At 55.9% G+C, this 23,688-nt stretch overlaps 1 protein-coding gene across 7 annotated transcripts in view; it reads left to right on the forward strand.

Annotated features, from left to right (window-relative positions):
- Positions 1-23,688, forward strand: part of PTPRF (protein tyrosine phosphatase receptor type F) — an 86,748-nt gene that overhangs the window by 5,218 nt on the left and 57,842 nt on the right. For all 7 annotated transcript variants that reach the window (XM_045064357.1, XM_045064359.1, XM_045064358.1 and 4 more), the window contains exons 2-5: positions 2,337-2,413; positions 9,236-9,371; positions 17,918-18,063; positions 18,214-18,355. In XM_045064357.1, the coding sequence (XP_044920292.1) occupies positions 9,281-9,371; positions 17,918-18,063; positions 18,214-18,355 (379 nt within the window). In that variant the 5' untranslated portion in view covers positions 2,337-2,413; positions 9,236-9,280. The remainder of the gene's footprint in view (positions 1-2,336; positions 2,414-9,235; positions 9,372-17,917; positions 18,064-18,213; positions 18,356-23,688) is intronic.

Raw genomic sequence — 23,688 nt, forward strand, 5'->3', positions numbered from 1 at the left:
CCTTCTATGTGCTTTAAGGTCTTCCCCAATGCAAAGTTTTATCTGTTCTCTGACCCACCCACCTCTGGGCCATTTTGAACATATACCTCTTCCAGGTGTGACTCCTGGTCAGTTTAGGTCCATGCCCCTCGTGCCAACTGGCTTAGGGGACCCTCCCCATTCCCTGCCTCAGACTCTATCCCTCTTCCCCTGGGTCCCTGAGCAATGGAGGAGCCAACAGCCCACATCTGGAAGCATGAGGCCCCGGCGGGTGTCCCCAGACAAACCAGCCTTTGAGTCTAGGACGTGGAAGCTGGTTTGTCTGGCCAGACCTGCCTAGCAGCCTATGTGCTGGGAGCAGCGGCCACAGGGAACGCTGTAGAAACTCAGTGGACCTGGGGAGGGAGGTGCACAGCCCTTCTGAGGGTCAGGGCTATTGGTTCGGGCAGGGGCAGGGGCCAATGGCGGCCCAAGAGGGGGTGAGCTACAGGGTCCGCCCGGGACAGTGGTGGGTTGGTGAGGCCCGTCGTGGTCCTTTATGATGGCCTTTCCATCCGTGAGGACATTCTCCGTGGTGGCAAAGGCGGTCAGTCTCAAGGGAGGACAGTTTCCAGGTGCGGGAGGCTGGCTGGGTGTTGTTGGCGAGGCCACCCTCTGACCCCCATCCCTGAGTGTCTGTTTTGGGAGAAGGCATGGGGCAATTGCTGTGTTCCAAGTGGGCTCCGTGGCGCCAAGTCACTGAGCGGTGGCGAGGTGGTGACAAGACTGTGTGGGCATGTCCGACCCCCCACCCCCACCTGGGCTGGCGCCCACGCTTCTGGAGGGAAGAGCCAGGCTGTGTGGCTGTGTGTGTGCCAACGGAGGAGGCATCCAGGGGCACACCTTCATTTTAAAAAATTATAGAGAAGCAGAAAGTCAAAAATAAATATTGCTGCTGAAGCTTCTTTGAGGGCTGCGCGTATGCTGGTGTGGTTCTTCCGAGCTAGGGTATTCTCTGTGCGCTCATTCATGTATTCATCCACTCATTCGGCATATCCTGGGGGAGCACCTACTACGTGCCTGTTCTCTGCTGGGGGCTGGGGACACGGAACTGAGCCGGGCACATGCCCAGCTTGTGGTCGTGACTCGGCCACCACTCAGCAATTATATAAAAAAAAGAAATTCGCGGGGTGCCTGGGCAGCTCAGTCAGTTAAGCATCTGCCTAACTGGTCATGATCCTGAGGTCCTGGGATCGAAAGCCACGTCAGGCTCCCTGCTTGGCGGGGTGCCTGCTTCTCCCTGTCCCTCTGCTGCTGCCCCAGCTTGTGTGCTCTCTGTTTTTCTTTCTCTCAAATAAATAAAATCTTTTTTTTTTTTTAAGATTTTTATTTATTTATTTGACAGACAGATCACAAGTAGGCAGAGAGGCAGGCAGAGAGAGAGGAGGAAGCAGGCAGAGAGCCCGATGCAGGGCTCGATCCCAGGACCCTGGGATCATGACCTGAGCTGAAGGCAGAGGCTTTAACCCACTGAGCCACCCAGGTGCCCCAAAATATTTTTTTTTTTTTTAGATTTTGTTTATTTGACAGACAGACAGAGAGATCACAAGTGGGCAGAGAGGCAGGCAGAGGAGGGAGATGCAGGCTCCCTGCTGAGCAGAGAGCCCGATGCGGGACCAAGTCCCAGGACCCTGAGATCATGACCTGAGCCAAAGGCAGAGGCCCAACCCACTGAGCCACCTGGGCACCCTTAAAATCTTTTTTATAAGTTAAAAAAATATTGGTGACTTTTGTGGCCACTACTCCTAGGCAAAGTCCAAGCGTGTAGTCTGGGACACCACAGAAGATCTCCCTGAGGAAGTGCCATTGGCTCCGCAATCCACGGGGTGCTTGGCAGAGGCATTTGGGCAGCGTGTTTTGGGCACTGACAGGGCTGGAGACTGCACAAAATAGGGCACATTTGAGGATCAGAAGAAGAGGTTCTTGTGGTTGCCTGGCAGGCCAGAGCTGGGGGTGGGGCACAACGGTGGGAGGGGCCTCTGCTCTGCTGGAAGGGTCCCAGAGGGGTCTAACTGGGGGGGGGGTCGCTGGGGGGCTAGCTGCAGGATTGATGGGGGCTTAGTCTGCGTGTTGCTTGCGGCATATTTGGGTACCTAGAAGAAAGCCCAGCACATAGTAGATGCTCAGGAGTCTTGAAAAGAGTGAGTGAGCGAGTAGAGACGATGGGCATTTTTACTGAATGGGGAATGTCCTGCATGAATAGTTTCAAAACCTATTTTTTTTTCCCCACCAACAGATTTTGAATGTCTTTCTGTGTCACTATCTACTCTGCTGTGCTGACATTCTTGGTGTTTTCTCGTGCTTTCCTCTCTCTCCAGGAAGGAGCGGAGACCCTGGTACCCTCCCCTCAGTGCTGGTTGTCCAAGAGTGACTGACGTGAGCAAGCAGAGATCTGGTGAGTGTGCCCCAAAAGGTGGCAGGAGTGGGGTCACAGAGGGGTCCTGTGGCCAGGCTGAGTGGCTGGGACTGTGATGCAGGCTGGCAGGGAGCCGTGGAAGAGTTGCCACTGGGTACATGACACGGTCCGGGGTGCACACGGCTGAGGGATGCTGAAGGACCAGGGAGGTGGTGATGGAGGTGGAGAGAAGGGACGTGAGTGCCATATAGGGACATGGACGAGATGGGACATGGCGAAGGGCTGAATGTGGCACATGAGCGGGGAGGGGAGGTGTGAAGGGTGATGCCTGGGTTTCTGGCCAGAATGCTTGATGGAGGTGGGTGGGGAGTGATATCCAGCTCGTCAGCTGCTGTAGGTGTGAAATAGGCTTCTGGGTGACGTTCTGGGACTTAACACTGGTATCTGTCTGCTTCTCCATTTGTTCCCGTCAACTGGAGGCTGTGGTAGAGAGAGCAAGGCACTCCCGAGATCCGGGCACTTCCTTCCCTGTCTCTTTCACTTCTCTCACTGCCTTTCTGCGGGAAGCACAGAGCAGGTGGGTTGGGGTTGGAGATAGAGCGTGGTGAGCCTTGGGTGTCCAGCTAAATAAAGACTCTAGACTTTTTCCTGTGGGTGGTATGGAGACATTGAAGGTCCATGCGTGGAGAAGCATCAGCCGTGCGTCCGTCTCTCCGCTTGCCCACCCATTCAGTCCTGAAACACTGTCCGTGCATCTGCTAAGGAATCAAGCAGCAGAATGTGCTGGAGGGCCATGACTGCCTTCACGTTCTTATAAGCTGGGGTGAGGGAGCTTGTTTGTGGGCAGGGTGGACGGGAGCAAGCTGAGGGAGGAAGCCCCCTGAAGAGGGCCACGCTCCTGGGGTCTCACTGGCATGTGGTGGTTGGAGAAGAGCAGTAGAGCAGTGCAGATTCTTTGTATTTTTTTCTTTAAAGATTTTATTTATTTGACAGAAGGAGACACAGCAAGAGAGGGAGCACAAGCAGGGGGAGTAGGAAAGGGAGAAACAGGCTTCCCGCTGAGTGGGGAGCCCGATGTGGGGCGCGATCCCGGGACCCTGGGATCATGACCTGAGCTGAAGGCAGGCACCTAACCAGCTGAGCCACCCAGGTGCCCCGGGCAGTGCAGATTCTGACTTACTGCCCAGTTGGTTGTGTGGGGAGAGGAGAAAGGAGAATTTGAGGAGGACTGACTGGCTTGGGGGACCAGGTATGTGGTAGTGCCTGTCACTTAGAAGGGGACCAGGGGGTGGGGATGGTTCTGGGGAGGATGAGTTCTGGTTGGGCCATTTTCCCTAAGCTCCTGGAAGGCCCAGCCCTTGGCTGTCTTGTTCAGGGCCCAGCAGGGCCCACTGAATAGTTCTGCACAGTCAGCGGATCAGAGGGGTCATGAGAGATGGGTCTGGCCTAAGCAGAGAAAGGGAATGAGCATGTATTGGGGATCTGCTAGGGGCCAGGTCCTATGCATGACGAAGTGGGCATTGGGATAAGGTGGAGGGTGCAGCAGGAAGGCTGTGTCACAGGTGGGAAAGGCCGGATGGGGAGGCATGTGTCCCTTCACCTGTCCATCCTCAGACGTTGGGTCTGACCTACCTGGGAGCCCCATTCGCAGCAAAAAAGGTGCCTGAGAGCAGAGTTCTCTGTCTTGTAGGGAGGCCACTTGCTGATGGCCTGTGTGAAGGGGTGTGGAGGATGTCCTGTAAGTCCTGGCTTCCAGAGGCAAGGCTGACTTTGAGAGGGAGTGGGACATGCTCTACGATCCTGAGGCCCGGGGACAATGGATAGAAGAGTTAAGCCAGACTGGGATGTCTTTGAGTGGAGGGCCCAAGGTGCTCACTGGCTTCTGGAGTAGGCCCTGGCCTACGTCAGCAAAGGATCTTGCTGTCTATACCAGGGTTTTTCAACCTCAATAGTACCAACATTTTGGACCAGATAATTCTTTGTTGCAGGGGGCTGGCCTATTACTGTAGGGTATCTGGCAGCATGCCTTGTTTCTGCCTGCTAGTTGCTGGTAGCACTTGCCCCTCACCTCCAGTCTTGGTAGTAAAATATGTCTCCACACATTGCCCTTTAGTCACACGGGGGTTGGGGGCGGCTACAGAATCGCTTTGGATTGAGAACCCCCGTTCTGGGGTGCCTGGGTGGTTCAGTCGTTTAGCTCAGGTCATGATCTCAGGGTCCTGGGATCAAGCCCCACATTGGGCTCCTTGCTCAGCAGGGAGCCTGCTTTTCCTTCTCCCTGCCTCCTCCCCTGCTTGTGATCTCTCTCTCTGTCAATAAATAAATAAAATCTTTAAAAGGAAAAGGATCCCTGGTCAACACCACCTCTTGCTGCCTTCACTAAACTTGGGAGGGTCACTTGGGGGACTCATAGGGATGCGTCATTCGAGCTGAGTTTTGAGGGGTAAGCGCATGGCTGGGGGCAGGAGAAGGGTGTTCCTCCCGGTAGGGGGATCAGCAGGTGCTGAGGCCTGGAGGTGCTGGGGAGCACTCACCCCAGGGAGGTTCTGCTGCCTGAGGGAGGGTGCCAGAGGGCTGGTGGCTTGGTGGGGCTATAGCTGTAGGCAGGTGCCTCTGCTGGACCTCATGCTGCTTGGAAAGGCTCTGGGATGCACTTCCTAAGTTCCCCCTCCATTCCCCAGGGAGCCCAAGGAGCCCAGGGCTTAAGAGGGTAGGGGGCCCCACTGTGGGAGAGTGGGCCGGCTGTTACAAGCTATGCTTACAGACTTTGGCCACCTGGCCTGCTGAGGGAAGCTGCCTACTGCTGCCTGCCGCCTTCCCCAGGGTTGGGGTCGAGGCTGAGGCTGATTTATTCCCGTCATAATCCCGCGGTCGGTTTGGTGAGAGTTGGAAACATGTTGGTTTTCCTTCCCAAGTGTAACAAGGCCTGTTTCCGCCTCCGCGGCCGCTGCTGCAATGCCACGCAGTGAACTGTCCAGGACATGACAAAAGGGCTCGGTTAGCTGCCCGCGGCTTTGAACGTGAGCTGCTCCCGGCTCTCCCTGCCCTCCCTGCCCTCGGGCTTCTCTTACCCAAGCATTGGTCTCTCCCTTCGGGGGCCTTGGGGACCCCTCCTCCTGTTGATGTCCATTTTGGGGCCCCAGCCTCCAGGGAGCCAGGGTCCTGCTCTGGGGGTAGGGAGCCATAGAAACAGGTGGTATTTGGAGACTAATTAATATTTGTGAATAATAACACGTGCCCAAGGGAAACAAATCAATCTGTGTTTGCATATTCATGAAGAGGACTCAGAATGATCCCAGCTGTTCTCCAGCCAGGGATACCCCCCACCACTGCTGTCTCTGGCGTAACATGGTCTCTCAGGGCTGGAGGGACCCATTGAGGCTGACAGGGGTGCTTAGGTCGGGCTGCCTGGAGGTGACATGGCCTCTGTGTTACATATATTTCCAGGACATTCTTATTTGAGTCTTGTGGCTTGGTGTGGTGCCTGCCCCTTCCTTTTTCCTCAGAGCAGTGATTCGCAGGCTCTTTGATTTTGCAAACCAGTACACTTTCCAGAAGTACTTGGGGCTCAGACACGGGAATGGCAGTTTTTTATTTGGCCAGGTAAGGATGCTATAGAAAATACTGCTATCTGCTACCATCCTTATTGCACACCAGAAAGGACATTTTAACACCAAAACACAATTTGAGAATAAAGGACAGTTCTTCCCAAGAAAGGGCATTTGCCAGCCTTACACTGACGTAGCAAAGGAAGGATGTATCCAAACCATTCTGAATGTAGAAAAATTATACCCAACTATATTCCTATAATGTCAGACGGTAGGGGGCTGTTTTCCTGCCCCAGTATGTCAGTTGGTAGGACCAGTGGGCCACAGTGCATTTCAGAGATGAGCCTTCGTTAATGTCAAGAGCTCAGGCCTTGTTCTCGTCTCAGTTGTGAGAAACAGATTCAGCCAGCCATGCTGCAGGGAGTGGACACTTGGCTCTTAACACTGTCGCACTGGATTCAGAGGGTGCTCGGCGACCCCAGCAGGGTTAGCATCAGCCTCACCTCCCTGCTCCTTTCCCACCTTCTCCCCACAGGTGACCTGGAGCACTCTGGGGTGGGGACAGGGCCAAGGTCTAGACTAAGGTGAGGCCCAGGCATCTAGGACTTGGAGGAGGCCGGCTGCATTTCCAGAGTCGGAGGTGGGCAGCAGCTCGCTCTCGCTAGGAACTGGTGACCCGAGAACCCCTGGCTTAGATGGCAGTATGGTTGCTGCAGCAGTCCTCTGAGAATGTGTCTTTGCCCGTGTGTTCCCAGTGTTTCCAGTCTCTGGGTAGCTGTGTCCTTGTGTCCACGGACCTCTGGGAGAAGCTCTTTGGAGAGGGAATGTCTTTGTTTTCAACTTCTCTACCTTCGTCTGTCCTGCTTTGTGTATCTGGATAGTGTGCTAATATCCCCAACTTAGATACACAAGGGCCCTTGGAGTCCCCAAGTCAGTGTCACTTGTCTTTCTCACACTGGGGAGGGGCTTATCAGGGGCCCCAATTCTTTTGACACCCATGGCCAGAATCATATTCTAGACTGCACCACAGGACCTCTGTTCTGGAGTTAGGCCCCCTTGATGGCTGTCCTGGGGACTCCCGCCCCTGTAATGTCTGTCAGGTAGCTCCACCCCCAGGATGTCTGCACCTTCTGTCTACTCTCCTCTGATGTCTGGATTGGACAGCCGCACCTCCACAATGTGCCCACCCAAGAGTTTAGGGATCTGATTCCCATAGCCAGACAGGGATCTGCCGCCATGAGACGCGTGCTGGGGCGTTCCATGCGCTGTTTGCCGGGCTGTGCACTTGTGCCTCCATGATCTCCCTTCTTTGTACCTTTGTCACCTTTAGTTCATACCAGGGAGATCTGCCCCCATGTTGTGAGTTCCTGTGGCTTCCACCCCCATGGGGTCTGCCCCAGGGAGGGGGCTCCAAGCCTCTCTGTGAATATGCTATCGTTGCACACTGTGATACTGGGACTAGCCCCCTCTGCCCCGTCTTTGGTGCAACAACCCACCCCTGAGCTGTAAACCCATGGTGTCTGTACCAGGGACGATAGGATGACGTGTCAGGGGGCCACAGCCTGGCCAGTTCGCTGCTGTATGTCTGCCTTAGAACTTGAATTCTATTCTTGGTGCCATGGCTTCACCCCAGCACTGTGGCATCCATGCTCAGTGGGACTTCTGTCCCAGACCAGCTGTACCAGGCATCATGGTGGGGACCCCCTCTCCTGGTCTCCACCACCAGAACTTTGCGATCCCTGAGGGGAACCCTAGGCATGGTGTAAATGGGACCGGATGCCCACTGTGCCCCTTCAGCTCTTTTGCCTTTGCTTCTTAGTTGCTGTCTAAGGCTAGTAGCCAGCTCTTGGGACAAAGGACATCTCCCGCACTTTGCCCTCTGTGCTCAGCCCCGACCTCACTTCCCAGCCCTGCCTGTTTTGTCTTAGCACCTCTGCTTACCTACCGCCCTCCAGTCTTCTGACCTCTGACTGTCCCCGTTGAGAAAAGAGTTCGAGTTCCGGGCAGGAGCAGAGCCGTCTTCGAGCCCGGCCCCGGCACTTCCTTGTGAATCCTCCTACCACTGTGGGCCAGCTGGGAACTGAGTCTAACTTAGACTCTCCCCACAGAGTCCCTGGGACCACTGTGGGGTGCCCGGGGGTGTTCGTCATCACCCCGGCCCCTCTGCATCCTGCTGTGCTTCCAGAGCATTATCAAGGGGCTTCTCGTGTGCCAGCCGCCTGCTCAGAGTGAACTGTGAGCAGTGCTGGTGGGAGCTGTTGTGGATTCCCTGAAGCCCCCTGCAGGGGCATCATCAGGGCTGTGGAGTGTAGTCAGTGTGCTGTGGCTGTGCTGAGGCTTCACACAGGTGCCTGGCAGACTGGGAGGGCACACCTGCCCGAGGAACCCTAGGAGCAAAGGCCTGGGAGGCGTTCCACCAGTCCCAGACACAGCCTTCCCTGTGCACAGGTGCCTGGCTCAGGCTGGCAGGTGGTTCTGAGCAAGCAGCTCCCAGAAGCTGGATCCGCCCTAGGCCACTAGGGCAGGGGCAGAGGAGGTGCGGGTGGAATCTGAGGGTCCACCACCCCATCCCCATCCACACCAGGGCCTCCCTGGGGTTTCCTCTTGGAGTGGGAAGATGCCATGGGAATTGGGTAGGACGAGGGTGGCCAGGCAGGGCAGCTACGACTTGTCAGGAGCATGTCCTGGCGAGCCTAGACGGGCTGTGGCTTTGGCTTCAAGCCTCTGATACCTGGATTCTGTCTGCTGCTAACAAGTCTGTGCTCTGGGGCCTGTCCTCAGCATGCGGGGTCTGGCCCACTCCTCCCTCCCTGCGGGGGCGAGAAGAGACAATGGGTCCCCCTGGCTGGATGGGTCTGCTACCTTCTCACTGCTCCCTGTCTCTGTCTTATTTTGTTTGGTCTGTATGTCTCTGTGTCTTCTGACCCTGTTTCGCCATTCGGGTCTCCTAATGGAGGCAGGTTGGAAACTCAGTCTGGGACAGAACAGCCCTGCCCATCCTCTGGTCTCAGTGGCCCCCTGCCCTCCTACTCAGGTTTAGAGAATGACCTGAAGGCCTCTTGTGCTGTCTCCCTATGGTGTGACTGTTGGGTTGTCCTTAGGGTCACTGAGGTGGGGGGATCCATGAGGAGCCTGGGTGGTCATCGCACAATCCGAGGTCGAGGAGGGGGCTGTGTCGTGGAACCGGGCTCTGGATGGTCAGTGAGGATGAGCGGGGTCTGGGTGGTGAGTGGGGGCTAGGAGGTGGCACAGGTGGGCGGTAGGGGCCTCGCTGGATACCGGCTAACTGACTGTGCCCTTCTCTCCATCACAGGTTGATTGTTCTGGGCTGTGGCCGGCCCTGGTGCTGGGGCCCTGGATGGCCCCTGAGCCAGCTCCAGGGAAGACGATGGTGCCCCTTGTGCCCGCGCTTGTGATGCTTGGTTTGGTGGCAGGTGCCCATGGTGACAGTAAGTCTGACCCGTCAAGCTGTTCGTTCCTCCTAGCAGGATCCTAGGGTGGGGGATAAGGGGCAGCTAGGGCAGCTACTATAGGAAGCAGGATCCTTAGACACCCCCCTAGGCCCCCTGCTGTTAGAGAACCTCCCCCAAGAAGTACTTCAGCACTGTGCTTCCTAGTAACTGGCCTGTGGAATGCCTGCATGTACCTTAAGGCACTCTAGGGTGGGGCATGGCTAAGTGTGACCCCATTTTATGGAACGGGGGTGAGACATGTCCAGGATTCATGTGGTCATCGGGTGACGTGCTTAGGCGTGTACTGTGTCTGCCACTGCAGATCTGTCCAGAAGATGCAGTGTGAGCTGTGTCAGAGTTGAGTGGGAATGGGAGGGGTGGCACACAAGCGATGTGCACAGGTGTGTGAATGGGACACTGGTGGAGTTCACAGGTCCAGGGAGTGATCAGAAGCCAGAGGCCCCATAGCCCTTTCCCTGGGCTGGACCCTGGGGTTCAGATGTGGGGACACTGAGCCCCTCCTTCCCCTTCCCACTGCCTTCTAGGCCAAGGGGCAGGAGCCCTCTTCCCCAGCCTCTCGGCCTAGGGAATGCGGGGAAGATTGCACCTGGTCAGTAGGAAGCTGGGCTGTGTGTGTGTGTGTATGTGTGGAAGTGAGATTGTCCCCTGCCCAAATCCAACTCCGAACTTTCATCCCTTTCCTGCTGCCCTTCCCCCTGCCTGGCACTATGAGACTGGCCGCAGCCCGCCCCGTCACCATGGTTACCACTGCTTGGTTACTGGTGGGAGGCGGAGCACAGGGCAGATTTAGCCAATCTGCACACGGACTGGGAGGGGTGAGGTCGGAGCCAAGGTCCCCGGGGAAAGGGGCTGTTCCCAGCCTGTCCGGAGCCCAGAGGTGGCCAAGGGCCAACCTGGGGGTCAGCGGGCCATAGGGCTTCCCTCACCCCCCCAACTGCCAAGTATCTGGGCGCAGATCTCTCTCCTTGCCCCACCCAGGAGGTCTTTTCTTCTAACGGCTCATTAATTATTCAGGAGCAGATCCTGGACAGGGGTGGGACCAGGGCACCCCGCCTTTTGTCCTCTGAGGCTGGGCCCTGGTGGGGCTAGTTGGGCCGGGGAAGGGGAGCCTGTTCCCCTTGAGGGTTGGGGGAGGGGGCAGTGAAGGTCAGTGGGAGGTCTGAGGTGCAGGCCCACGTCTGGGAGGGGGTGATCTCCAGGCCTGGCTGGAGCTGCTGGGGAGAGCTTGCGCCCACATGGGCAGGCTGGGGTGGAAGTCACTGGGTGTGGCTCTGACGTTGGCAGGGTGGCAAAGGCTTGTCAACACTCAGGTGTGGACAGTCGCTCTTGGACACTGAAGTACTGTCCTTGCTCCCCGACCTCACCCTGGACAGTCTCGTGGCCTTTGGACAGGAGGTCGAGGGCCAAGGGAGGAGCACCCAGCTGGCCTTGCAGACAGCACACCCTGGGAGACTAACTGCTTTCCCTTCTTCCTGCAGACCGAACGTGCCCTGACGCGCCCCCTCATCCCCCCAGACCTGTTCCTCTTTCTGTGTTCACTCTCCTGGCGAAGGCATCACCACCCGCCCCACCTCACCCCCCCACCAAGTCAGAACCCCAGGGCCGCCTCCCTGTCTCATCCCCTATGTCCAATCCATCACCAGCTTCTGTTTCTCACTTCTAAATATCTTTGGAATGCATCCCCCTTCCCCTCCACTGCCTTCACCCAAGCCACCCTCAGCTCTTGTTTGGGTTTTTACACAAAGTTGCCTCCCCATGGCTTCCCTGCCTCAGTTCCCCCCATAAGCCATTCTTCTTTCCAGAGTAAGAGTCTGGTTGAAAACGAAAGCCTATGTTGCCCCTCAGTTTAAAATCCCTCACTCGGGGCACCTGGGTGGCTCAGTGGGTTAAGCCTCTGCCTTTGGCTCAGGTCATGATCTCAGGGTCCTGGGATTGAGCTGTGCATTGGGCTCTCTGCTCAGCAGGGAGCCTGCTGCCGCCCCCCCCCCCCGTCTCTGCCTGCCTCTGCCTACCTGTGATCTCTCTCTCTGTATCAAATAAATAGATAAAATCTTAAAAAAAAAAAAATCCCTCACTCTCCTCCCCTGTTGCCTCCAGGATCAAGCTTAGGGGTCTCAGTGCTTCTCAAGGCTCTGCATTTTCCAGCTTCTTCCAGCCTCATCCTTCACCCTGCGCCCTGCCGTGCTGACTTCTCTGTTGCCCATGCACTCCCCAGGCCCCTGTTCCTCCTGATGCCTCTGCTCGGAATACTCTTCCCTGACCAGTTCCTGTACCCTTCCTCTAGCAGTCTGGAGGTTGGGTCATGGGCCACTTGGGGGGCAGAGTGGAACAATATTTGGAGCAGAGTCCCAGAACCTCCATGCTGGTCCCCTGAGAACCCAAAGCCCAGGGTCTGGAAGGTAGGAACCAGCTGGAGATGCTGAAGTAGGGTGAGTGGGGCTCTGTTCCCAGGCAGAGAGCCACGGGAGAGCGGCCTGGGCTGGGAGCCGTGGGGACCTGGCCCCTGTCTTACAGACCACCCTATGCCGTGTATGCTTTTGGAGCTATACCCTTCCCACCGTGGCCAGGCTTAGGGGCTTGGGAGCCTTCTAGGCAGGGGTGACTGGGCAAACGTGGACGGAGCTGCCGCAAAAGGTAGGGCAGGCGCCCCCAGAGAATTGACGACCGGAGCAGTGAAGCGCGGAGCGGACAAATGTGTTTCTATAGGCCTCTTAACGAGACAAATGAATGGGAGCCCTGGCCTCTGAAGGGAGCGGAGGGAAGGGGGTGGAGAAGCAGCTGCCAGGAGTTAGCCCAGAGGCCCCAGCGTTGCTGCCGAGTCAGCGCAGTTGGAGACCGAGGCACGCGGGGCTTGGGCAGTTCCCCCAGCGCAGGGCTTTGTGATTTCTCAGGGAAGCGGCTTGTGGGGCTAGAGGCAGTCCTGAGCAGGAAGAGGTTTCTCTACTGCCCTAATGTGCAAGTCAGGTGCCAGGTGGCTGCACAGGCCTGCCTTTGGACCCCGCAGTGTGAGGTCTCTGGCCTGTGCTCTGTTGGGGGGCAGCACTGCACAGAGGTCATGACCTAAGCCCCTGGTGGGGGCACTATGAGGCTTCCTGGAAAAAGGGACCCCTAAAGGGTGACTGGACATTTGCTAACGGGGGGTGGTGCCTAATGGGGTGAGATGTCGGGGCTGGGGAAAGGAACGGCCCTGGGCTTCTCCATGGAGCTCAGGAGAGAGCCACAGGTTGAAAACCTTTTGTCCCCAGACAGTGTGGGACAGAGGCAGGGATGCAGCACAGATGATCAGCTTTGAGCGGGGTCCCTGGTTACAGCCCAGGGACTTGGAATCCTAAGAGTGCGGAGCAGGATGCCCCACTGCGGGCGGGGTGGGGGTAGGGTATGGGGGCAAGGGTATGGGGGTGTGTGTCCTGTTCTACCCCTGCCCTGCCAGCCTTGTGGTAGGCAGGGCCACCAGGTAGGTAGGGCCTGCTGGCCTGCCTAGACTCTGCCCTCTGTGGCACTTCCAGCAGATTGCTTGCTCTCTCTAGGCCTGTTTCCCTGTTGCACAACGAGAGTAATCATTCCTACCTGGAAAGGTTAACTGAGGTCCCATGTTCAAGGCACCTGGTACCTGGTGTGTGGTCCCTCGATCCAAGGCCATGACCCGGGGCTCCCTGTGTGTCCCCTGGGAACTCAGGGCTGTCTCTGAGCAGGATCCCCTCTGGAGAGCGCGGGGAGCAGTCATAGGAGCCAGAGTTAATGAGTCCCCAGCTCATTAGACCGTTCAGGGCCTGGGAACTCCACCTCCAGGAGCTCCCTCCCCTGCCTCGCTGTCCCTCACTCCCTTGTGGCTGTGTGTCTGTTTTCTGCTTCCGTGTACACCCATGTGCACGTGTGTGTATGTACTCCACAAGGAAAGCACGAGATAGCAGTCTGTCTCCCGGTGGAGGAGCCTCCAAGGGGGCCCACTTTGGGTGGCTGAGCACCCGTCACCCAGAGGCATGCCCACCCCCTCCCCAAGCTAGCCCACTGGCTTCCTTTATGAGGCCACTCATTCCCACTATGCCTGGGCTCAGTGGCCTGCTTGCACAGAGTGTCCCCGGACATACTCTGGGAGCTCTGCCCAAAGAGATGTATGGCGCCCAACCTCCATGCAGTGAGGAAGGGGTCAGGAGGGGTACAGATAGTCAGAAGTTCTTCAGACCCTCTCTGAACACCAGCTGAGAGTTGGCAGGAGGCCGAATGGTCAAGTGGCCTGACGTTGATGGCATGCCGGTGGCGGTAGTCAGTCTGTGTAGCTGTGATCAGTGCTGGAATGGGAACCCCAAGTGCTGCCGGACACAGGGCAGGCTCCCACAGGGAGTGGGGTACAGGAGAGGGGCAGGGCACACAAAGGCAAGGAGATGTCCATCGGCCTGCCCTGTCGGGGCAAGTCCCCCAGGGCTGAGCTGTGTGCCAGGCACAGTACTCGGCCCATGGTAGGTGTTCGGTTTGGAAAGAGTCAAGGAAGGTGAGCCTGGAGAGGTTAGCAGGAATGCGTCTGGGGGACGGCAGCAGGGAGACTGCAGTCAGCACAGAGATTATAGCTGGGGAGAGACCTGATCAGATGTGTGCTCCCCAGAAGTTGGCTTATGGAACCAAGAGGGCAAGGGCTCAGCAGGGCTTTGGGACAAGGACAAGCTGGGCTTTGGCTGCAAGGTGGGTGCGGAGACCCTGGGTGGGAGTGGGAGTGGGAAGCTGGGACTGGAGGGAGGGGAAGTCTGCCCCCTGGGCACCAGGCTTGGGAGGTGCTGCCAGTCTGGCCGGTGGGTGGGCTGGGCGGGTCACTGGCTCCTCTCCAGCCTCCAAGGGGGTTCTGCCTCCTCTGTGGCCCTAGGCCTTGGGCCCCGTCCAGCCTCCATACAGTGCTCAGGCCTTTTCCCTTCTCCCTGCTCTCTCCTCTCTTATGACCCGGACCTGGCTCTCCTCCCCAGCTTCTGGCTCTTTGTTTGGCGGGGAGGCCCCTCCCCCAGGCGCACTCTCCCGGCCATTCCAGTTCAGCAGGTTCCAGCCTCTGGTTTCTGCACGTTCAGGCAAGAGCCCAAGAGGGTTTGGTTTCTACCCTGTGCTGCTTTCCCTGGTGGAACAGGAATCCCCCTGGTGTGGAAGGGACTGCAGTCTCCATCCTCCTCAAGCATTCCCTTGTCGGGTCACTCCTTCATTTGTTCCACACCCCTGTGTGCCAGGAGCTAGGTCGGGCACCGGGGACAGGGCAGGAAGCAAAGCAGGCATGGTGTCTGTTCTGCCCTGGGATATTGTTCTAGGTGGGGAACCAGCTGTGAGCCACATACTAGCCCCAAACATAGGAAAAGTAATAACCTCACACACAGACTATGTAATAAGCTGGAGCAGTGCTATTACAGAGGCAGAGGGAGTGACCAGAGAGCTTCAGACCAGGAACTGAGCTAATGGAGCAGGAGACAATGACAGGGAAACCAAGGAAGGTTTTCTGAGGAAATGATGCTTAAGCTGGGAACGGGAAGGCAAAGAGGATGTCTAAGAGGTTTGTGACAGCAGGAACAGCTTATGCAAAGGCCCTGAGGCCTCAGGGAACATTGTTTATCCAGGGGACGGGAAGCCAGGGCTGGGGCGGGGGGAGGGGGCATGGCATGATGGACAGTGGCTGGGGTCAGACTGGCAGAGCTCTGTCCACCACAAAAAGACTTGAAATTTTGTTTTGATAGTATTTTTTTTTAAGATTTTATTTATGTATTTGACAGACAGAGATCACAAATAAGCAGAGAGGCAAGCAGAGAGAGAGAGGAGAAAGCAGGCTCCCAGCTGAGCAGAGAGCCCGGTGCGGGGCTCGATCCTAGGACCCTGAGATCATGACCTGAGCGGAAGACAGAGGCTCAACCCACTGAGCTACCCAAGTGCCCCTTGATAGCAGTTTTAATTAATCAGGAGTGAGGCAGTTCACTCTGGCTGCTGAATGGAGACTAGACTGGAGGGACAAGACTAGAGACAGGAACATAGCTTGTTGGGCTGGTGGAGTGTCCAGTCAAGGGAAGGTGGTATCTGGACTAAGGTGATGGCATTGCAGGTTGAGATCCACGAAGCTGCTGGTGTGCAGGTCCTCAAGTGTGGGGGAGGGCTGCACCGAGTGTAGGGGTGGTGCACACCCGTGGAGCCTGAGTGGGCAGAGTCCTCTGCGAGAGGACCCATCTGAAAGGACCAGTAAACAGCGACAGGTTCTGCAGAACACCATAGAATGGGAAAGTCTGGAGCCTCCTTCAGAGTGCAGAGGAAATATGAAGCAAACTGAAGTTTCTAGAGGCTCTGTTATCCCCAGGCCACTCTGGCTCCCACCAAGGCTGCCCCTGGCTTTTCTGGCCCAGCTGCCTCCTGCCCTCAGTTCTAAGGGCAGTCAGGTGGGGCTGAGTTTCCATCCTCCATGGAGCCTTGGGTGCTAGTGCTAGAAGATGAGCTTAGGATTTAGAACACCAGTCAAACCCTAGCACCCCCCAGCGTCACTGTGACTTGTCCGTTGCTTAGCCTTCTGAGCCACCGGCTCTCCATCTCAGTCAAAGATGCTAAGACAACCCACGTTGTTGTTTCAAGACTAACGATATGAATGAGAGTCTGCATAGACCCTTGGGTCACTAGCACCATTTTGCAGATGAGAAAATGGAGGCTCAGAGATGACGAGTGACTTGCTTAAAAATTACATAAAAGCCTCCCTGGGCCCCGGGGTGCTCAGTAAGGTGGCTCCCTTCCTGCTTTCTGTACCTGCAGCTGTAACTGTTGACCCAGTGGTCCCCGGTCCCTCCGCTCCTCGGGGCCTGCGCCTGGCTCTTTCCGCTGGACCCTGGGTCGGCACCTCTCCCTCTCCACTGCCTCCTTCCCATCAGCATGTAAAGGTTGTCCCTCATGTCTTAGGAAACCAAAAAAGAAACCAAGATGTAAACCTCCCTTGACCCATCATCCCCTCTAGGCACCATCTTTTCTGTACCTTCCTGTTGTAGCCAGTGTCCTGTACACGGTCCCTGCACTCTTTCCTCCCCTTCCTCACTTCCCACTCACTCCTCCACCTTCTTTGGTCCAGCTCCCCACAGCATGCCACACACCTGCCACAAGGCCCCTCTCTTCTGCCCCAGGTATCTTGGAGTCATACAGGCTTGAAGTCAAGTCTCAGATATGCCCCTCACTGGCTGGGTGACTTTGGGCAAGTGACTTGACCTCTCTGAGCCTGTAAAGTGGGAATAACAATAGCAAAGGACCAAATGAGATGAAGTTCTTGGTGCAGCGTGCGTGCTTTAGGGAGAGAGTGTCATCATGGCACACACACCCATTTCTGTGCCAGGGATGGGGTCAGGTCAGGCCAGGGCTCATCGGCACTGAGCAGGTGGTCTGAAAGGTCATTTCTCACGGTATTAGCCTTCCTCGAGCTGTTCATTGGCCTGATTAATAGGAAATAGATCCTCTGTCAGGATTAACGAGGCATTGCTATGTCTTAATGAAAGCAGGTTTCTCTGGTCTTGTGACCCTGGGAGTGGGGCTCACAGGGACAGGTGTGCCCATTCAGACCTGGTGGACATACAGAGGTGATGTGGGCAGGACAGTACAGTGGCTGGGACCCTTCTTCCTTCCCCTCCCCCGCCTCCCAGTGGCCACCTTGGGGGAGATGTACAGGCCAGCTGTGTCAGAAGGCAAAAGCCAAGCTAGTGGGGGCGGGTGTGGGTGCAGATTTACAGGAAAGCATTCACCTGGGAAGACGTCCAGAGACACTTAAGAGGTGGAATGTCTAGGCCTTTCGGGACTGCTGGTTATGTGGGGGCCGAGAGAGAGGAGGAGTCACAGTTTCTGGCTTGAGCTGTGGGGTAGATGGAGGTACCATCACCCAGAATGAGAGCAGTGGGGGAGGGACAAGTCTGGGAGAGACGCTGGGGCTCTTTCCAGGCAGCTCTCTGCATGCCTTTGTCCTGGAGCTTGGAATTGGTTGGGGAGATGGGAGACAGAGTGTAGCCATTAAAGCCAGGACTCTAGACTCAGAACTCCTGGGTTCAAATCTCAGCTCTGCCACAAACCAGCTGTGTCATGTTGGATAAATCCCTTAACCTCTCTCTGCCTGGATTTTCTTCTTTATAAGCAGATGTAATTATAGCCCCCACTTCATATGCTACAGCTCTTTGAATAGTGCCTGGCATGTAGTAAACACTTTATAAGGGTCAGGTGTCACTATGAGTATTTTCTTTCTCTCTCCCTTCTTTTTTAAAGATTTACTTACTTATTTTAGAGAGAGAGGGGAGAGGTGAGGAGAGAGAGAGAGAGTATATTTCAGACTCCTCGCTGAGTGCAGAGCCCAGTGAGGGGCTTGATCTCACAACCCTGAGATCATGACCTGAGCCAAAACCAAGAGTCAGATGCTTGACCGACTGAGCCATTCAGCTGCCCTTAATATTTTCTTTATACATCTTCTTGCCACCACCTCCCCCCATGACTGTGGAGTGTTGGCCATCTCTGTAGGACTGTACCGTGGTGACTCGGTGTCTCCGTTTCTCCAGGCAAACCTGTCTTCATTAAGGTCCCTGAGGACCAGACTGGGCTATCAGGAGGAGTGGCCTCCTTCGTGTGCCAAGCCACAGGGGAGCCCAAGCCACGCATCACATGGATGAAGAAAGGGAAGAAAGTCAGCTCCCAGCGCTTTGAGGTATAGCCTTGGGTGGGAAGGGGCAGGCGGGGCTCATGGTCTGCCTGGCCCTACATTCCCTCTCCTTCATCTCTCTGCTCGGGGGCCTTTTGGATGTGGGAGGATGTCTGAGCTGGAGCGGGCTGTGACCCTGTGTCTGTCCTCTGGCAGGTCATCGAGTTTGATGACGGGGCAGGGTCTGTGCTGCGGATCCAGCCATTGCGGGTACAGCGGGACGAAGCCATCTACGAGTGCACAGCCACCAACAGTCTGGGGGAGATCAACACTAGTGCCAAACTCTCAGTTCTCGAAGGTATGTGCTGGGGAGCCACATGGCATGGTGGGTGGGAAGAGTGGCACGTAGGAAGAGCCGGTCAGCCAGCCCTGACCCTGCTGTGAGCTGGCGTGTGTTTCGCAGAAAGGAGAGCTGGCCATCTTGGCATCGGCAAAGGTCAGATGTGGACAGGGATGGTCAGCGGCTGCGGCAGTATTGTCTAGCGTGCGCCTGGTGTCTCTGTATCCTCCCACGGAGCCATGCCATTGCTCTGGTAGGGTCTGAAGTCTGACTTGACGTGTGGGTCTGCAGTTGTCCAACATTTGAGTTACGTGACTCGTGGCCGTGGATGTGATTTTTCTGTGGAGCCTGGCAGGGGGCTTCAGAGAGGTGTGTTCCCTGTAGCCCTTAGGAACAAGGGCCCCAGGCTGGGGACTAGGACTCTATGGATTTTAGTGTCTTCCCACCTCCTGGCTCCTGCCTTCATTCACAAATACTCCCTAATGCTGCTGTGAAGTCCAGAGGGTCATCTGACCTGGGCCCTGCCCTTGAGACAGTCTCCAGTAAGTTTTATGGGGGCAGCTAGGGGAGTACAGAGGAGAGGAAACTGTTGTCTGAGCTGAGCCCGGAGGGTAAATGGGAGTCAGGGTTGGGGCCTAAGCAGCACATCCCAAGGCCCAGAAGCCAGAGAGAAGGGAGCTTTCAGGGAGCTCCGTTGTTGGTTCGGCTTGGGGGGAGTGGGTGGAGTTTGAAGGCACAGAGAGAAGGCGGGAGATCTGGAGAGGCTGGAGGGCAGATCACACAGGCCAGGGCTGAGAAATGAACACTTTCCTGGGGGCGCAGGAAACCGTGGGATGGGGAGTGACACACTCAGCCCCCAGCCACGATGGAGTCATCAGCCTGAGTATGTCTGTGTGTATTTTCAAAACATAGCCTTGATTGTTGCCTTTAAAAAAAAAAAATTGCAGTAACAATACCTGTTCGTTGTTGAAGATTTGAGAAGTATAAAAGAGCACATAGGAAAAAGTAAAAATCACCCAGTATCCTGCCTCTACCAGTGACACTTGGTTATTTCCTTAGGGTCCATTTTCTGGGCAGGCATTGTGTATATAGTTGACCCTTGAACAGCATAGGGGTTAGGTGTGCTGAACCCCCACCCCCAACACCCCTCACTGCCAAGCTCTGGAAAATCTGCATATGACTTTTGACTCTCCCAGAACTTAACTACCAAGAGCCTGCTATGTACTGGAAGCCTTACCAATAACATGAAGTCAATCAGGATTGCCTGGATGGCTCAGTCATTTAAGCATCTGCCTTTGGCTCAGGTCATGATCTCAGGTTCCTGGGGAGGAGCCCCATGTTGGCCTCCCTACTCAGCAGGGAGTCTGCTTCTCCCTTTGCCTCTGCTGTTGCTCATGCTCCCTCTCCCCCCGCTCAAATAATATAAAATCTTCAATTAAGACATGTCTCGTGTATGTATTATATACTGTATTCTTATGTTAAAGTAAGCTAGAGAAAAGAAGATCTTACTGAGAAAGTCATGGAAAGGGGCACCGGGGTGGCTCAGTGGGTTAAGCCTCTGCCTTCGGCTTAGGTCATGATCCCGGGCTCCTGGGATGGAGCCCTGCATTGGGCTCTCTGCTCAGCGGGGAGTCTGCTTCCCCCTCTCTCTCTGCCTGCCTCTCTGCCTACTTGTGATCTCTCTCTCTGTCAAATAAATAAATAAAATCTTAAAAAAAAAAAAAATCCTGGGAGGGACACCTGGCTGGCTCAGTCAGGAGAATATGTGACTCTTGACCCTGGGGTTGTGAGTTCAAGCTCCACGTTGTATGTAGAGATTACTAAAAAAAAAAAAAAAAAAAGGAAAAGAAAAGAAAATGATGAGAGTTCATACATTTGTATAGTACTGTACTGTATTTATCGGGAAAAGTCCACATATAAATGAACCCGTGCGGTTCAAACCCATATTGTTCAAGGGTCTGTTGTATAAGAAAAATGGGATCACGTCCTGCCCAATGATCTATAGACTGCCTTTTTTTTCCCCTAAGGTTTTGTTTTTAAGTAATCTCTATACCCAGTAGGGGGCTTGAACTCACAACCCCGAGATCAAGAGTTACATGCATGCTCCACTGACCGAGCCAGCTGGGCGCCCCTCATTTGTAGACTGCTTTTCAAGATAACGTATCAGGAACATTTTCCTCACCATTAAGTATTCTATATCATTATTTTTAATGGCTGTAGGTATCACACAAGGTGCCTTCATTTATTTAGCCATTCCTTTATTGTCGGACACATATGTTGTTCCCATTTTCTTGCTCTTATAAATAAAGTGCTATGCCCTTCCTTGCAGATAAGATGTGATCACCTTCCTGATTATTCCCTTATTCTAGATTCCTGGAAGTGGAATTGCTGGATCAAAGGACACATGAATTTTTAAGCCTTTCAGTATTTCCAGAAGATTGTGTCAGTTTACACTCCCACCAAGCAGGGCACGAGAGGGCCTCTTTTCTGTACATCCTCACCAGCAGTGGGAATTATCATTAAAAAAAAAAATTTTGCCAAGTTAATAAGCAAAAAAATGTCATCTCAATTTAATTTGCATTTTCTTTGATTACAAGAGCAGTTGAACATCTTTTCACATTGGCCATTTTTACGCTATGGCTTTACGTGTTCGCGGGCATCTGTTCAGTAACTCCCTGGTGCCTGTGTGTCTCCTGTGCTTATGTGGCCGGGGTCCACTTTAGAGGGGCAGTGGTTAAGAGCAGGTCTCCTGACCCCTTCCTCTCTTACCCAGTGACCTGGACAGGTAGTGGTGCCACGGAGCCTCATTTGCTCCATCTGTAAACAGGGAGGTGATGCCTATTGCCTGAGCTGGTTTGAAGGATGGAATATGACGTCAAGTAGTTCTTGGAATTCCGGCGCGAACGGTAGTGGCTGGCTGCTGGGCTGGGAGCTGCCGATACCTGGCTTCCATGGCATCATCTAGATGGTGCAGCCCCTCTGTCCATCCAGGAGTACTGACCTGTGGAGCAGGGACCCAGAGGACAGGCCCTGGGCCAGGACCTCAGTTTCTGTAGCCACAATCAGGGGACAGAGTAGTTCTGCCCCCACCTCCACCCACCGCCCCCACCAACCTTTGGCATCTGCCCCAGCATGGAGCCATCTGTCCTACCCTGGCATTTGGGAGGTGGCTCCTGCCCCAGAGGGCATCTGATCAGACTCTCGGAGGGAAGAGGACCTTCGTGCTAGTGTTGAAAGAAAAGCACCCCCTCTCTCCGGAGTCCCTATTCCCCCGTTCCTTTGTGGGCACTTCTCCCCCTTCCCCACCCCCCACACTGCCCTGGGCAGCCTTATCTTTTAAAGGATCCAGGAGGATGTGGATGGTCTTTCAGGCCCTGAGGTGAGGAGGATTCAGACTTTGTGGGGGTTCCCCTCCATCCTGTGGGGCATTCTTGAATGAAGGTTCCTCTAGCAGGGGCCTGGGGGATGTCTGGGCTATGGGGGGTGTCTGATGAGGTTGGGTTCAGTGTGGGGCAGGTCCCTACCCTGTTAGTGCCCCGTCCCTGTGGGGGTGGGACTGTGGGCTCCCTCCTCCTCCTCCTCCTCCTCCTCCTCCTCCTCCTCCTCCTCCTCCTCCTCCTCCTCCCCCTCATTCTCCTCCTCCTCCTGAAATGCAGCACCCGGAAGACGAAACGCTGACTTACCAGGTTGGTCTGTGTAACCTTGACCAGGCTCCTGGCTTGGCAGCAAACAGTGAAGTGGGAGGCCTCAAAGGTGCCAGGAGGTGGGGCCCGGAGGAAGCAGCCCAGACTGCGACCATCCCCCCCACTCCTCCCGGGCCCCCGGAAAAGGTGTGTGCGGAACAGGACTGAAGGATGGTCTGACTGGGGCTGTGGGCTGGAGCCAGAGGTGAGCCAGGCCTGCTCCTGGGAGGCCTCTACAGGTTCTAAGGAGGCCTGGGGAGAGGAGGAGGCCGGTTTGAGGTCTGGGAATAGGAGTGAGTCCCTTAGGGGTATCACACACTGCACGTACGCCCAAAAGCACACGCACGTGCATACATGCTTACTACGCACTGGGCTGATCAGGGGAGTGGCTGAGGGCTGCCTGCGGCAACCTGGCTCAGGGTCTGAGGAGTCAGCACGCCCCGAAAGGGAGCCCAGGCTGACGATTTTGGTCCTGTGCCCCCTGTTCTGTGTCGTTCCCCACCAGGCCCAGCCTCCTGATACACGGCTCCGGTGAGCCTCACAGGAACACCCCTTGCTGCTGGAGGCCCTCCACTCCCTGGTCCCTCATCCCAGCCTTTGCCCCCTGGGGCTCCACTGACACGACTGGCACCCCCCACATGTCCATGGGTGGCCCATTGTGGCCCCACGGTGCTCTGTGGGCTGCCTCAGCAGTGCCCGGCACCAGTGGGCCGTGGGCGAGCCCGTCCGGACTGTGACGCGCGGGGCCTGCCGCCCAGTGTTCCTGTCTGAGTGGTAATTGAAGCCATTAGCGCGCCAGCCTCTCCCTCGCCCGGTAATGGCAGGAAAAGCTCTTCTCACTCCGCACTCTTGAGGCAGCGGCTGAATCACTCCCCCTCCAACCCGCCCGCTGCCGCCACTGAGACAGAGAATCTGACATTTTCCCTCTCGAGGAAGGGGGAGGGGAAGCAGGCTTTAATTCTTGGCCTTTCCTCCAGGAGGTTGTGGGGGGGCGGTGAGGGGCTTGGAGCTCCTTCTGGACAGTAGGATCTGCCTGAGCCGGTGGGCTCCAAGCCAGGCAGGACAGTGGTCAGCAAAGCCCCGGAGGAGGCCAGACAGCAGAGATGTGGGCAGGGCCCTGGTGACTTGGGTAGGTTCTGGGAGGGCTGCGGAGTGGGTGGAGGGGGAGAGGTGGAGGGCTGAGGGGGGAGCCCAGGAGCAGGAGGGAGCTGTTTCTGACTCTGTCCTGGGGGGACCTGACTCTGAGGACTCCACGTGCCGCTGGTGGCAGCACTCCCTTTATAATCAGGGACACAGCAGCTGCCCTGCACCCCGTGTGTGCTGCAGGTGCCCCGTGTGCCCTGGGTATGGCAGTGTGTGGGATATGTGGCATGTGCTGCATGTACAGCAGGGGGTGTGTGGCAGGTGTGTGCATGTGCACGCACGCACTCCCATCCAGCCCCACAGGGAGGGGTGGTATATCCAGCAAGCAGTATACATCAGGTAGTGCCTGTGGGTGTGTGCACATCGGGGTGTTTGTGGGGCGTGGTATGGTGTGCGTGGCAAGCAGCCAGAGCTGAATGTGTGGGGGTCAGTCTGACCCTGGGGGGGATGGTCAGAGAGACTGTCTAGCCTCATTGTCTTTTTTTTTTTTTTAAGATTTTATTTATTTATTTGAAAGACAGAGAT

Source organism: Mustela putorius, unplaced genomic scaffold (assembly GCF_011764305.1).
Source record: "Mustela putorius furo isolate JIRA1106 unplaced genomic scaffold, ASM1176430v1.1 tig00003853_pilon_pilon_pilon, whole genome shotgun sequence".
In the NCBI taxonomy this organism is placed as follows: domain Eukaryota; kingdom Metazoa; phylum Chordata; class Mammalia; order Carnivora; family Mustelidae; genus Mustela; species Mustela putorius.